This window comes from Triticum aestivum, chromosome 5D, assembly GCF_018294505.1.
Source record: "Triticum aestivum cultivar Chinese Spring chromosome 5D, IWGSC CS RefSeq v2.1, whole genome shotgun sequence".
Taxonomy (NCBI): Eukaryota; Viridiplantae; Streptophyta; class Magnoliopsida; order Poales; family Poaceae; genus Triticum; species Triticum aestivum.
In genome coordinates, this window is record NC_057808.1 from 387,679,908 (window position 1) to 387,695,871 (window position 15,964).

The 15,964-nt window shown below is 41.6% G+C and overlaps 2 protein-coding genes across 4 annotated transcripts; one reads left to right on the forward strand and one right to left on the reverse strand.

Annotated features, from left to right (window-relative positions):
* Positions 1 to 461: 461 nt before the first annotated feature.
* On the forward strand, positions 462 to 3,928 carry LOC123122010 (protein MANNAN SYNTHESIS-RELATED 1). The gene is made up of 6 exons (XM_044542126.1): positions 462 to 737; positions 1,685 to 1,814; positions 1,894 to 1,961; positions 2,052 to 2,137; positions 2,637 to 3,219; positions 3,312 to 3,928. The coding sequence occupies exons 1-6, from the start codon at positions 636 to 638 to the stop codon at positions 3,588 to 3,590; spliced, it is 1,248 nt and encodes a 415-aa protein (XP_044398061.1). The 5' UTR covers positions 462 to 635; the 3' UTR covers positions 3,591 to 3,928.
* Positions 3,929 to 4,290: 362 nt separating this feature from the next.
* Positions 4,291 to 15,205, reverse strand: LOC123122009 (calcium-transporting ATPase 5, plasma membrane-type). 3 transcript variants are annotated; one of them, XM_044542125.1, is made up of 34 exons: positions 14,908 to 15,205; positions 13,974 to 14,090; positions 13,848 to 13,890; positions 13,282 to 13,397; positions 13,070 to 13,201; positions 12,665 to 12,754; positions 12,461 to 12,530; positions 11,845 to 11,915; positions 11,665 to 11,748; positions 11,496 to 11,573; positions 11,337 to 11,408; positions 11,122 to 11,205; positions 10,900 to 10,982; positions 10,689 to 10,797; positions 10,535 to 10,590; positions 10,416 to 10,458; positions 10,257 to 10,340; positions 9,986 to 10,123; positions 9,780 to 9,845; positions 9,556 to 9,651; positions 9,011 to 9,121; positions 8,777 to 8,941; positions 8,086 to 8,145; positions 7,239 to 7,403; positions 6,920 to 7,036; positions 6,740 to 6,838; positions 6,334 to 6,471; positions 5,951 to 6,051; positions 5,812 to 5,857; positions 5,582 to 5,716; positions 5,277 to 5,384; positions 5,061 to 5,152; positions 4,704 to 4,804; positions 4,291 to 4,599 (listed from the first exon to the last, which is right to left on the reverse strand). In XM_044542125.1, exons 1-34 carry the CDS (start codon positions 15,034 to 15,036, stop codon positions 4,574 to 4,576), a joined length of 3,225 nt encoding a protein of 1,074 aa, XP_044398060.1. In that variant the 5' UTR covers positions 15,037 to 15,205; the 3' UTR covers positions 4,291 to 4,573. The 3 variants fall into 3 exon arrangements, 2 of the variants coding, with proteins under 2 accessions (XP_044398060.1, XP_044398059.1); XM_044542124.1 differs by having other exon boundaries at positions 9,553 to 9,651; XR_006460011.1 differs by having other exon boundaries at positions 4,555 to 4,599; positions 5,061 to 5,193; positions 9,553 to 9,651.
* Positions 15,206 to 15,964: the final 759 nt, after the last annotated feature.

Consider the following 15,964-nt stretch of genomic DNA (forward strand, 5'->3'; position numbering starts at 1 on the left):
GGCTTCAGCAATTTCATAATGAAGCTATATAAGTATCCCATAAATAAGAGTTGGCAAGGCGTAATTTATCCTCACATCTCACCGTTCTTCGACTCGCCGAAAAAGCCGTAGCGGAAAATGACAAATAAACCAACCGAAACAGAATTGAGCTCGCACGCAAACTATACATCACAATTTATTTTCACAAATGATCCTACTAACAAAATTAGAAAATGTTCCCGCAAAAAAATAAATAGAAAATGGACCCCTCAAAGAAAAATAGAGAATGGAGCACGATGGGAAGCACAATTGGCAGGTTATATGGAGTTTACTAAAACAGCCGAGCCCACTAGTAGGCCACTAATCTCCATTGTCAAGCGTACTAAACCCACTTTCTCCGGATCGGGGCTTAACAGGACAGATAAATAAATATACAAGTGCCGGGCGACCCGGCCCGTGTCAGGATCGCAATCTCCGCAGTTAAAGCCCCAGCCAGCGCCACTCCATCTCCAGTCCAGTCCAGTCCACACGCCCCCATCGCGCGGCTGTACGCACTGCACACGCGCAGCCCGGCGCTACCCGCGTGCTGCTGTCGCCTCGCCTGTCGGTGCTCCTCCGCTTCCTCCCGCGCCGCTCGCCGCCGGCCGGCCGGCGCAATGGTGGACCCGCGGCAGGTGCTGGCGGGGTTCCTCACCCTCTCCATGTTCGTCATGCTCGGCAACATGATCAAGCACGACCACTTCACCTCCGTCTCCGAGGTACTAGCCGAGATCTCCCGCCTCCCCCTCCTCCTCCTCCCTAAGCTATCGTTTCGCCGCCCGCTTCCGGTTTGCATTACAGGGGTGGGTCTTCTTTTTCTGGAAGGAGATTTGCGGGGGTGCGTTTGGGGGTCCTGCTGTTGTTCTGTTCTGCTGCCTGATTTTGGTTACTATTCACTTGATTCTACATCGTTTGGTCCAGAGAGCGCTAGATGCGACGGATGATTCTGCTTCTGTGGGTTTGACTCATCTGTGCAGTACTGTGCTTAGGACTGGGAAATTTCTGTGGGTTCTTGCCAAAATCTCAGACGGATTTGGTGTCGCGGTCACCTTGAAAACTCAACTAAAAGTACAGATAAGGTTTTTTCAGAATTTCAGTTTACTGTGCACTATAGATGGCTCCAAATCTGAAGTGATTTGTGGATCTAAGCTAGGAAAGGCGTCTCGAGAGTTGTGTGTCAGACTGTCACGTGACCTTGACCTTGAGGGCTTAGCTAGGGTTTAATAACCCAATCCTAGTTTTTCAGCACGTTGCACCAAGCTTTGGGGTCAAAAGAAAAAGAATCAGAGACTTGGTTTCTGTGGTCATGAGTAAATTATTACTCCTACGAGCTTTTCCTAGAGAAAGCACAGCTTGTGGGGACATATCAGTCAAAACAAGCCATCAATTATCTAGATAAAAATGCAAGGGGAACTAAAGCAAAGACTTTAATTTCTTTATACAGAATAATCTCATTTTAGAGTATGAGCTAGACAGTGAGGGTTCTCCATGTCATGAATCACTATCACTCCTCCAGCTTATACTCTCCCTGTCTCCCAGTCCTTCGCTTGTTCAGATGCTCTGCCGACAAACAAATCAACTGCTATATTTAACTGATGGAAAAAAGAAATGCTGCTTTTAACTGATGTGCCATGCTATAACTGCTCTCAAACTGAACATCCAACAGCTGGCCGTGGAGGCAACAGGCGTGGAGCTCAATGCGATGAAGATCGCAGACAATACTGAAATTACCAAGGCTGGAGTGGAGCTCGAGGCTACTGAGGAGATTAAGCCCTGCTGGACCAAACCAAGCCCAAGTAACAATATTATGTGTTCAACAAGTTTTCTGTCACATCCACCGATTAATCTGGTTATTCATACTTGTGATTTCTGCAGAGGATGACCAGTCTAACGGTTTTGTTACCATGTCATTGACTATTGGCCCCGAATACCATTCATCACAGGTATGCCCGTAACTTGGAACTTGCCCTCATGAATGTAGTTGAGTAAATAGAAAATCAGCTTATGTTTGTGTGTTGGCCCTTTGGTTGCAGATCGCTGATGCTGTAGTGATTGCAAGGTATCTGGGAGCTACACTTGTACTTCCAGAAATCAGAGGAAATGAATTAGGAAAGAGTCGGTATGTTTCTAGAGAAACGATGCAATTAATCTGTTCCATAAGATATGGCTTCCTGCAGACACCTATTCGTGAAAACATGTGTTTCACCACATGAGCATCCAGAGAATTTTCATGTTCACTACATGAGCACCTTGATTTATTTCCCACAAATGAACATCAACGTTGTCTTGAGACAACTCTGGTGACTCTATTTGTCGATGAGTGGTTAGTTCTATTTAAATACTGAACTGTGTACTTAGCATGGATAAACAATGAAAAGAAGTTTCTTGTCATATCTCTACTGTTCTGCCTAAATAAATTTACATTCGGTTCTGCAACTCAAAATAATGAATAGTAAGTTCTCTAAAATAGACAAGAATGAATACTCTGAATTCCACAAAATCACTGTGCTTTCATTTCATAGATGCCAATTATTGTTACTTTGGAGAACAATTATTGATGATTGATACTTTGGGGTGGCATCTCAATTCTGAACTAATGATATAAATTTCATGAACAGAAAATTCCAAGACATGTACGATGTGGAAAAATTCAAGATGAACTTGGATGGTGTTGTCAAAGTTGTAGATAAACTTCCTGCTGAATGGACCACTAAGAAGCCAGCAGTCATTAGAGTACCAAACCGGGTGACAGAAGACTTCATCCTGGACACCATCCAGCCCGCCTTCCAAAAGAACAGTTACCTACGACTTGCAATTATTTTCTCTTCAGTAAGTTTGAAACCGAAAGGGACAAATAACAAGGACTTGGATTCAACTGCTTGCCATGCAATGTTCACTGGGCTCAAACTGAACGCCGAATATTCAGAAGTGGCTGAACAGATGCTGGGCAGGCTTAAAGAGCTAAGCCAGAAATCAGATGGCAGGGTGTTGGCGGTTGATATGCGGACCGACTTGCTAGAGAAGAAGACCTGTAAAACAAGCGCGGGTGCAAGAAGGAAAGGCTGTTACAATCCTCAGGAGGTTCTGAATTTCCTGAAGAAGGTCGGCTTCTCTGCTAATACAACCATCTACTTGACAGAGACATGGTGGCACAAAGGCCTGAATAATCTTAAGAAGGCATTCCCAAACACTTATACCAAGGCAAGTAACTCATCCAGTACCATTTAATTAGTGCGCATCATATTCTGTTTTCTCTTGACCAGATTTTTAACTTACAATCTGTCATCGCGCAGGACGACATAATGCCGGCTGAGAAGAAAGGTGAGTTCCTGAACTCTGGCGATTCAGACCTAGCAAGGGCCCTGGACCTCGAGATCTGCTCGCAGAGCGACGTGTTCGTCCCTGCCATCCCCGGCATGTTCTACGGAAACGTGGCCGGTAAGAGGATCGCGTCAGGCCTGACCCAGATCCTTGTCCCGGCTCCGGTGGTGGGCGGTTCGGCGCAGGCCTCAGACTTCGTCTCCACATACATCACCAAGAAGAGCCACTTCGCCTACTCATGCTACTGCTAGTGCCGCTTAGAGTGTTTGTTGTCATTATTAATAAGATGAACTGGAGTGAGCTGCTTGGCCATGCTTTGGGTAGATATGCAAGTGCTGTTGTTGTATTACTAATTTAGGTTTTGTTGTGAGAAGCACAATATTAGAATGTTGTCTGGGAACAAACACCACAGACAGAGGATTGCAGTGTGCTACAGAGTGGACAATGAGAGGCTCTAGGCATGGCATGCGAAAAGAGTGTGCCTCATGTACCAAGTTGTATGCTTAATCATCCCATATCAGCTCACCAGTTCTAGCAGAAATTGGCTCTGAAGTTTTTGTTCTCAATGGAAGATGTGATTTCTGTCTAATAGCTGTGCAATTTTCTCTGCTTAATGACACTTTCTGGTCATTATTACTCTTTTGCATTTTCTCTACTTAAATCAAGAAGCAACAGCTCACAAGAAAAACTAACCCAATTCAATGCCTTGCCGCCTTCATCTCTGTCTCCGTCTCATTTTCTCCTCGCCTGCTGGAACAGCTCCGGCGGCCCCTGACGCCACTCATCAGCGGCGAAGGTTCGCGCTGCGCACACGCACTGGGCTACATTGGACCTTGCAGTAGCTTAATGACAATAGTTGCTGGCAGTTGGAGCTGTTAAATCCAGCAGAATGTGCAAAAGGGACTCGGCTTTATGCTTACGCATGGCACCCGCAACCAGTGGAAACAACTGTAACTTGCAACAAAAGAAAGCACTCTTCTGACTAGCAGCGCAATTTGTTCCAAATTCACAGCCATTTGGATGAGAGCTTAACCCTAACCCCATAAAGTGCTACTCTATTTTGCAGACTACAACTGAGTGATATCTATCAGTGCACAAGCTTCCTGCTATTCCTTCCCCGAAAAAAATGCTGCCCTCTTATTCTGAACCCAATTTTACAGGGACTGCTCTTCGCCCCTCTCTGAAGCTCCAGTTGAGATGCAGCCTCTCCAAAAGTTGCTCCTCGGGCTAAGTCTCAGCTCTTGCCGCCCTGCTCTTCATCTGCGGCACACAATGGAATGCATGCAGGGGCTAGTTACGATATGCTCGTTGGGCGAAAACAAAGGAAACACAAGGATCAGCAGCTGTGTATGCAGGGAAATTACCACGGCGACGTGGCCTTCTCCAGGCACAACAATGCTTCAAGTAATCCTGGAAAGGTCTGGCCGGAACAGGAATGGACTTGCCAACATACGCGAGGGGCCAGCTGGATTGGAAAGACAGACAGAGAGATGGTAATGTGGCCATTGGAAGGAATAAATTACTCTTTACCAGTTCTAAGAGGGTAATTTATGGCCATCAACGTGTTGAAAATTAACACCCAGAATAAAATGACAAAAATTCTGGCACATATACCAAGGGCAATAGATATTTGGATATATGAAATAAGCATATCACAAAATAGACGTTTATAGAGCAGAAAAAAGTGTTTTGTCTCTACAATGGAGTTCTCCTGTGTATACCTTACTGCACCAATGGCAACTGATAGCAGCCATAACTTCCAACCGAGCCTAACAGTTCCAAAGAACTTTCCGAGAAATTCAATTATCAAGATCTGCAAGATGGGATGACGCTCAGAAGCTCAGTGTTTAAGATCTGCCAGATGAAATGTTACGGCATGTTACCTGTGCCTTGTGAAAACATGTATGCATTCAGAGAGCATGTTACGGCATTATTACCTGAAGTACGGTTGTTATACCCACTATACCCATGAAAAGGCGGTTGCTCGTGACTCCTCCGAAGACATTCTTCTCCTCAGGCTTGCGAGCATTGAACTCATTGAATATCTGACATGAATGGCACATGAGGCATAAGAAAAGAATTCTATGATTTTTACATATATGACATATCCAATAGCAAAATTGGTATGCGGCGAGGGTGTGCTGAAGGAATCAATGATAGCTTAGGAAGAGACACGAAATTATAGTTTCAATAAAATATTAAATCGATGGATGTTGGAAAAAAAATCCTCCTGTGATCTTACTTGGCAAAAGACAAATGCATTGAAGACAAAGGTGTTCTTAATTTTGTCAGCATGCTCTCGACTTTCATTATGCAACTGGAAAATCCTTTTGCCATCAAAATTGAAGACGAGAAGAACTGCTATCTGGTAAAGAGCCTGCAACAAATCCATATAGAGATGAAGAAAATCTGATTCAACAGGTTCCTAATTGCATGCGTGCATACATACAGGTGAGTTAGACAACTAGAGACCTGGATAAACAGGTTTCTCCACATGATATTTGTAACAAGAGGTTCCCTGCAGAAGTGAAATAAGAAGTGTATCATAATGGTTTTTCGACAAAGTACATAACAGGAAATTGTCAATAATTTGTAGGGCGATGTATCGTACCTTCTGCCAACAGGATGTCTCTTCATTAGGTTGTCTGTTGGTGGTTCAGTTGCTAATGCAAGGGCTCCCAGTGTGTCCATGATAAGGTTCACCCAAAGAAGCTGCCAAGTGAAAAATGATGTGGTTGTAAACAAATAAACAGGGCATTTCTTCAGACTAAGATAAGATTTCTGCAGCATGATCTATAATATCTTAGCAGTTTGCCATATTTATTCATAAGATTTAGCAGTCTGCCACAAAGATATTGCATATTTATGATTGTTTCTTTCAGTATTTGTAATGTGCATGCCAGCTAAATATCTGAAGCAAATAAGAACGCACATAAACAAGCAATAATAAATGAGACCGCAACTATGGGACACAAATCAAGAAAACGGTCCAACCTCAACTGCATTCAGAGGAACAGCACCAGAGGACACAGCGGCCACCACATTTATTACCAGGGCAGCGACATTAACAGTCAGCTGAAACTGGATGAATTTCTGAATATTTGCATAGACAGACCGTCCCCAACGAACAACCTAACACAAGGAAGGAATGTTAAGATTTGTGCTCTACATATAAGTTTGAAATAAGTGGTCGCTAGACCACAGCTATGGTGCACGACGCACACAAGGTACTGCGCATGCACGTCTGTCACAAAATATCTCTGGAAATATATATTTGCACATGGAGAAACCATACTGGTATGTGCATGGGATAACTGAAAGCACAATGACAGGCTAACATGCTGATGTTATGCTTCTTTATAGAAAATAGACATTATGCTTTGATGTTGGAGAAGATAACCTTGACAACGGATGTGAAGTCATCATCCAAGATTATGATGTCCGAGCTTTCTTTAGCAACTTCTGTTCCCGAGATGCCCATTGAAAGACCGATATCAGCCTATATGACAAAAAGAATATAGGATTACAAGATGATTCTAGGTTGACACTTCAATACATAATGATATAGTTGCAGACAGACCTCATGTAATGCTGGGGCGTCGTTGGTGCCATCACCGGTTACAGCTACTACATGGCCTTTTCTTTTCAAAGCTTGTACAAGCAAAAGTTTGTCGTTTGGAGAAGACCGTCCCATTACCTGAAGTAAAAGTAGATAGATTAACTGAGACCACTTAGAAAACAAATTCATAAACTTGGAAAGATATTTTATATCAGAAAATTACAAAGTATTATGTACCATAGAAAATCTTTTCTTATTTATAGTAAGTGATATGCTGCTTGTGGTTTTGAAAGCTCCAAACATGAGACAGATGATGAAGGGATAGAGAGAGGTGGGTTACTGTAATCTTGTCAGCAACTTCTTCTCGTGCAGTTTCAGACATTTCACGGAACACCTTCCCCTCTATTATTATTGTCTCTGAAGCAACATCTTTTGCATTTAGTATTCCACATTCGAAAGCAATGGCCTTGGCTGTTTCAACATTATCTCCTGTGACCATCCGTACCTAAAACAAATATACTTTCTGAGAACACCAAAATAATGCTTTAATCAAATGCGAGAAGCCAATGTGTTATCTTAAAACACAAAAACGAAATCAAGCTTAATATTACAAGTTCTACCCATCTGATCACTGCAATACATAGCTGAGACAAGTCAACACCAATGATCCAAGGATATCTGCCTTTTTACCATCTTATTGTCTTAGATGAATCGAACAACAAAACCGGCATTAAGTTGGATTTGCTCAGCACTAATATCCACACTTCCATCACATTATTCGATCAACTAACATACATCAGGCATGACAAATTACTGGCCTACCATGGTATGGAAGCAGTGCCAAGGATTTTGAATCAAATGGAGAAGGTACAGGCAAATATTTGGGAAATGGCCACATGAAGGAACTATTGGAAATTGGGAAGTGTAGTGCTTCCATTGGTACCTAAGGTGGCCTGTTTTGTCAAATTCACATCGTGAAGCATTTTGACCTTGCCTCATATGACATATTCTTGACAACATGCAAAAAATGGAACTGAAGCATCATAAACATTTCAAAAGCGAACCGCCTTGATCCTAATCTCCTATTATAAACTCAATCAGTTCAATATCCCAGGGAAAGAATTTGAAATAGAAATAGAAGGAAAGAAAATAAGAGCAAAGAATAATAAAACATAGATGATGATAACCTTCACACCAGCAGCACTGCATAATTGTACAGCATCCCTTACTCCTGGGCGACAAGGATCCTATACATCGAAAAAGAATGTATAGGGTGAATAGCTGCATGCAATCATCAGGAGATAACAGTTATATGGCAAAACTGAAGAGAATAAAATCATGCCTAAACAGATTCGAACATAAAGAATTCTGAAAGAGACCAGGCATTTTAACAATGATGGGAAACATGAGGAACAAGTGATGCGAATAAAACTGATGAACTAGCATGGCCAAGTATCATCCGAAAACTATAGTTGGTGAAGGATCGCTTCACGTGCTTGCCAATCATAGTGGGCTCCACTCATCTAATCCCTTCTTTGTTCCATGATTCTCCATTATCCCAGTGCTACTCTCCCAGTATCATCATGACTAACTATTTTACAGAAACCTCCAAACAAGACACATTTGGTTCAGTTTCTCCATCTCTTAATAATCTTTAGTATCTCATTTACATAAAACTTGTCATTGTGGTTTTGAAGAATCGAACTACTAGCAAGACGAAGATGGGCTATTCTGTCCTTGTATTATTTTTCGCTGATATGGTATCATGGCATGGACTGCTAAAATTAGCCATAAATGACGACCGAAAGAGTAGAGGCCATGCACAGCTATTCAAATGCTAGTAGAAGCATAAAGTAAACACCATCTCACAAGACACACCTTTATCCCGACCATTCCAAGAAGAGTCAGATTATCATCAGGCAACTGCCACTTATCGAGATCCTCCCTAGGAACCATTGTGAGCTCGCAGGTGCAATATGCAAAAGCAATACAGCGCAGTGAACTCATTGCCATATCGTCAATGGATCTCTTCAATTCGTTATACTGTAGAAGTACTAACAACTTAGTAAAACTTCAGAAGTGAAGCCCGAATTAATTTGGGTTGGTATTTACCTTGTCAGAACTCATTGGATGAACTGAACCATCAATAGAAAACCAGCTTTCGCAAGATGCTAATACTAGCTCAGCAGCACCTTTCCAGTGGATGTGTACATAAGTATCTGACTGCACTTACAAAACCAAATAGCACTAAGGTAACACATACTAAAATGAACTAGGAAATATTTTATTACAACATAAATAGTATGATCAAGATTCAAGTCAAAGCACTCATTTGCAACATGTATTCATGTACTATAACATAAATGAAATAAACAAGGCAAAGAGAAAGTGCAAAGCAACACAAATGTTATGTTGACAGGATCAGACAAAACATATATGCAGCAAGTGTGTGAGAACTATTTTTCTGAAAGATAGTAAAGCGCACAAAGAAACTACAAGATGCAAAACCAATGAAAAAGTCAGGTATGTAGCAAGCCACATACTTAGCACCAAAACATAGAAGGAAAGTCAATAATGAAGATTAAAAAGGACTATTTCTTATTTAACATTACATGATTTCCTTCAGAATATCAAAGACATGAAAATGTGCTTACCACCTGCACTGCAACGCCACCACATTTCTTCACTGAGTTAAATGGGAGAACACGAAGAACTAAAGATTTTGACCTCACATCGTTGAAATTCATCCCAATCTATGCAATTAAATTGTCAATTTAATATAAGAAAATTGGAAGAAATAATGATGGATAAAACAGATTGTCGATTTAATGGAACAAACTTGAAAGAAGTAATGGTGAACAAAAGAGCATATATGAAGCACCTTAAGACCCCAAGAAAGAATTGCTTTTTCAGTTGGTGAACCAGCAACTTCAGCAGCTCCTCCATTCTATAGACATTAGACAGGAAAACATATTAAAATGGATGACATCCTCTGGTATGACATGTGAATTTTAACGCATGTACTTGCCATATTATGCAAAAAGTACAAGGAAAAACCTACGGAAAGAGGAATGTACCATACTGTACCTCTGGTGAAAACACAGCACCTGCTGTGTTTTGTGCAATTCCTTCAACAAGTAGAGATGCCACACTGCTAGACATCATCCCAGTATTATCACAAGGATTCAACTTCGTCCCACTCAAATATGCTTCCACAACTGTCATCTAGACGATCAATTAGAAACAATAGTAAGATACAGAAGCACTACACAAACTGAAGACATTACTGATTCTATGCAGCGCAGCAGTGGAGCACATATAGCATTTTTTGTGAGGAGTGCCTATTGACTTTACAAACCTTATTCAAGGTAAGAGTTCCAGTCTTGTCACTGCAAATCGTGGTTGCCGACCCCATTGTTTCACAAGATGAAAGTCGTCTCACCTGTATGCCAAACCAAAACACAGATTATATACTGGAGTCAAGGTTTTTCTCTGTAAATCTCTTTGTATGTATTACCAGAGCCTTGTCTCGCATCATCTTTCGCATTGAATATGCAAGGCTGAAAGCAAACTAGCACCATGTTAATGCACCTATCATCTCTAAGGAATTAGTATAAAAGGGTAAAAGATTCGTACGTCAATGTTACTGCTAAAGGGAGTCCTTCAGGCACAGCAACAACCACAATAGTTACCTATAGTGACAAATGAGGTAGAGTCAGCTCACTTGAAAAGAACTGATGCTCTTGATCGTCATAGTAATTAAGCAAGAAAACTTGGTTAGATTACGTACGGCGATTGTAAAAATACTGATTGCCCCCATAAATCCCTGTTTTGCGCCAGTAGTCCCAGCCACAAATGCCGTAGTTCCATCTGGATTATTGCTATGCCCGGTAAAATATCTGCATTTTAGATGGAAGGTGACCATGAGAAGCATATCCACGAAATGTAGAATATTTACTTAAAGTGCACCATAACAATGGATGAATGTACCAGAAAACCACCTTATCCAAAGTACGACAAGGACAACACCAGCAACCGATAAACCCACGATACCAATTAAAGTAGCGACACCATTCAAGCGCACCTACTCCACAGTTTGAACAAGTGGGAACACAGCCATAAAATATAAACAAAAAGGTCAATAAGTTGACACTATTCTCTGTGTGGTACATACCATGTGAAATTAATTAACTTGTACTAAACAACGAACATAAGAAATTAACCTGCAACGGGGTTTCTTCACCAATATCTTCTGAAAGATTGGCCATCAACATACCCCATTCAGTATTAGTACCCACACCTGTTACCTATATGTTTATGCAATGAATGAGATGCTAACAAATTATAGACAATACACCAGTAGCCACACAATTGTGTAATACGAAAGCACAAGCTGAACACTTCATGTACTTGGAAGACTGAACCAAGTGATACTCACCAACATAGAGCCATAGCCATCTGCGACCTTGCAACCGGACATCAACATAGGTGCCTTTTGGTCCTTATGAACCTGACAGTAATATAACATACTTGAACATTTAAGAAGGCGGATTCAGAAAACAACAACTGTTGCCCTTTTCCTTTTATCAACACTTACAATTTTGGACTCTCCTGTCATACTTGATTTGTCTATTACAAAAGAATGACCAGATATTAGGACACCATCTGCAGGGACCTGAAGGCCAAATAATGCATGTAATTGCATCAATCTGAGAAAAAATAGCTCAAATGTAGACAAAAGGTGGAATATGTGATGAATGCATTACTTGGTCACCAATTTTGAGGGGAACAACATCGCCAACCACAAGGTCAAATATTGAAGCTCCTACTCTCTTACCACCTCTGATAACCTAATGATTGGTCATAATAAATCATACACTGCCAATAAGTCACAGTCCCAAACAAAAAAAAGTACGCTCCAAAATTATCAGGATGAACATACTCACCTCAACTTGTATGTTTTGTTTCTCCTCGTTCAGATGTTGAAACTGAAGAGATTGTCTATAATCACTGGTTGCTAAAATGGTTGAGAAGAAATAAATATCAGAGCACGATTACTTCCAGTACAGCAACATGTATGCAAATCACTGACGCCATATATATTATCATGCCCAGGTACAATTGCTGATATTCGAGTAGAACACATGTTTTCCCCTAATATCTTAAGGTTTTCTATGAACTGGTTACTGCATTACCATCATTACCATGTCAGAGCAGAAGGTTCTGAGTTTGAGAGCCAGCAGGTCATTTTACTTCATTCTTAAAAGAAAGGTACTGCTGTGTAAAAATACTGGGGATGACTCACAACCCTGACATTTTAGCAGATGCATTGTTCGAGAAAATTTGCACGATGCACCCTGCCTACATGTGCAGCTCAATAGCGCTACAACACATCCAGTCTATAATGTAGGCCTGAATAATCCCTGATGCGAGGGAGAGTGTCGAAATATCAGTATAACTATCACTTCCCTTAACAACTTAAGGTTTTGCATGAGCTGATTAGTGCACAAAACTCAATAACAATAGGAGAGAAGAGAATTAAAAAAAACATACTGTTATTACCTGTAACAAATATCACAAGAAAAACAGCAAAGAATATGCTTCCACCATCATACCATCCATCTTTTACACCCTAAATAAAGCGTCAATGGTGAAACCAAAATAGGATTAAGTATTATGAAATTGAACCATTCTTACAGTGTAAAGACAAGACAAAATGAATACATGAACAAAGGAGCCAAGGTAAATCATAATGCCATCACGTACCTCTGTTACCATGCCCAATGATAATGATGTAGCAGCAGCTACCATCAGAATCACAAGAGTTAAATCCTGACAAGCTTCAAATACAAAGCGCTGCAAATAATAATTTGCTAGATATTAAACTTGATGATATATGGATTTAAGACTCAGGAGTTCCATAAGGAAGAGTAAACTTCACATGGTGCGCATGTATGCTCTAAGTTCTGATGCTGCAAAAGTATATTTGTTTCCGCAATCACTACATATACATTCAGCTTTAATAAATTTATACTTGTCATAGAAAAATAGTTTCACATCATGAAATACTTTTCGTTTACCCCTGCAGCCCACGAGAGAACAAGAACAATGAACAATAAGACAAGGCACACCGGAAAAAGTTACTGCCATAGCATAAGGAAAACTGCGTACCCATATGCTTTTTCTTTTCTTGCGCGGATAGGTGTTTGCCCCGAAAATGTCTCTTCTCTGCAACAGCTCGTCCTCATTTGAGCTAACTCCTCTGTCTAAATTACTCTTTAGTAAATCTGAAAGCCCACTGACCTGCGAGGACATGCCATTAGAGATATATGAGTAAAAAATATAAAAGGGTGTCAATCTAGGTGAAATTCATTTGAACCTACCCCTCCAACCTCCTGAAGCGTAATTGCATCATGGTCTCTGTTCAACATTACAAGCTTTTCCAGATCAATTGGAAATCTCTGAGAGAGTGACTCAAATTTTGTACCATTGTAAGATTCTGTTTGATCAAACAGAACTATATCAACTATAATTTAGACAATATCAAACTAAAAACAAGATAAAGATGCATCTAACAGGAATAACTGGATTAAGATTTAATGAAATGAGATATATAAGGTATCACGTGTCTTGACTAAGCACACACACACACTTCACAAAAACAAATACGTACTATATAGGTGGCCAAATAATCAGAAATAGACGGAAGAAGAAGCAAGCTAAAGGTTGCTAAGATGAGTGTCCATGGCATATTTTCAGTTCAAATGTGAAAGATTATCATCACATAACAATGGATATTAAATGGATCAAAGAATTGTGTGGATGTGTCCACTATTGCCACAGTGTTTATATGTAAATATGGTCCTTCAGGGTGATGCATCACCATTTCTTAGGAAATGTGTGCAATCATCCAACCATCTAGCGACTAGCAGGAAACTGGAGATTATACCTTGTAGCGCCTTTTGACCAGCCTTTTTGAAAAGGAATACTGCCTGAAGAATCCAAATATAGTGAGCAAACGTTATACGTCAACGAGAAGCATCATTTGTCAACTGGCAGACGCCACATTACTTACCCGTATAACTTGTGCATGAGCTCGTATAATTCTTCTCAAGTTTTCTCTCTCTTCATCCCTCGCGAGATCTAGAGTATATCTAAAACGGCGTGAAGCGTTGAGCACAAGAGCAATTTGCTGAAATGAAGGGAGAAAAGGCATGCTGTAAGTAATAATATAAGATGAAACATGAAGTAAAAAATACCACATTCCTATACATCACACTTTATGTTTTTCTTGAGACTTTCCATCGACGATATGGAATATCAAAAACCCCACAGTTCAAAATTTATGCCAGTACTACTAAAGAAAAATATAGCCTAACAACTTTCCAGATTCTGATGTATCTAGACTGGGGGTAGCATCCTTGTACAAATACAAGTCTACCAGTAAGCTTCACAATGATCAACGGTGTGGTTTAACATCATTATAACCCTGAGGCGGTCATTATAAGATACCGAAACTGAACTGCAACAATTATCATCTCAAAAAACTGCAACAATTACACAAGGCACTCCAATTCAGAAATATATGGTCAGAATATACAGGCACAACAGAGATATATGAAGTAGCTGATGCAACATCCTGGTGCACATGAACCAACAAACATTCACCCACCGAGTTTCTCACTCGTAAATTCAATTACTTGTTTAAAAGAAATCAATTAATCCAACCCTCGCCATTATCAGGCATTCATCCATCAGAAGCTCAGAGGTGCTTGATGCAGTGATGAACGACATTAAAGACAGATCAAGCAGATGGCCATTCAAAGGAACCCAAAAACCCCAATGTAAGAAGCGGCGTTGTGGAGGCCAAACCGCAAATCAGATACATCGTAGTGTACGGCAGTCTCATCCCCGACCTCCAGCCCAAAAAGAAAACCCCCTACTGCGTACTATAATTTGAATCGAAAGGAGCAGCAGCAGCGAGGAAATGGTGAAGATGGCATACGTACCCTCCACCGCCGCAGGCGATCGCGCGGGGCGTTCTTGCCGGGTATATCGAACGCGCAGATATCCTCTCCCTCCGCCTCCCGGCCCTCCTCCCCCACCGGCACGGCGACCTTCGGCGGCGGCGACGCCATTCCGTGCCGCGGTCGGTCGCAGGAGAGAAGACACCGAGCCGCCGGCCCAGCAGAAGATTGTGCGCTCCGATCGCCTCCCCTCGGTTTTCGCGTGCGCCCCAACTGTGTGTTGTTGTTGTTCAGTGACAGCAGCAGAGTGAGTCCCCTGTCCTGTCCTGCGTGCGCGCGTTTCTGCGAGCGTATTTATCGGGGGACCCGTAGCCGCTTGGCTGCGGGAGCGAAGCTTCGCGGAAGGCGCCGCGCTTGACTGGCGAGTGGATGGCGCTTGTCCTCGGGTACCCGGGTGGGGGAGGGTAGCAAATTCTGCGGCTGTCGCGGAGACTGACAGGTCAGGGGCAGGACGGGATGGGATGGGCCCACTTGTCACCGCGGCGAAAGGAAGAACGGAACGGGGGGTGCGGCCGCGGGCCGTTTTGGGTGGTTTGAAATGGGAAGGTGGCGTACCGGCCGTTGGATCGGATCAACAGCCGGACAGATTTAACCCGCACAGATGCCAACGTTAAGTAGTTGAAATTTTATGAATTAGTTTTTCATTCGAAACAACGGACGAGGCTTTTTTTTAGTGTGTGTAAGAGAGAGATGAATTGCCACCTGTATTTGCAAAACAACTCATGGTTGTGTTTTGTTCTCTCTTCGTGTTGTGTTTGGTTGCATTCTAGTATGGTTGTTCTCCTCTGGTGCATGCATGCTGAGTGTAGATATGCTGAGTACATAGAATTGTTGTTGTTTGGTAGCGGTGTATGTGCTCAGACGGTCATATGCATGCATAACTTCTTGGCCTAACATCTCTTTTTTTTTTACTTTCTCTTTTTCTTCATGGGACGGTAAGTTGTTTGTTATTTTAGTCCTTTTGTCTATTATTGCCAGTATGGTCCCTAGGTTCAAAATGTCAAGATGGTGAGTTGCACATTAACTTATTCGGCTTAGA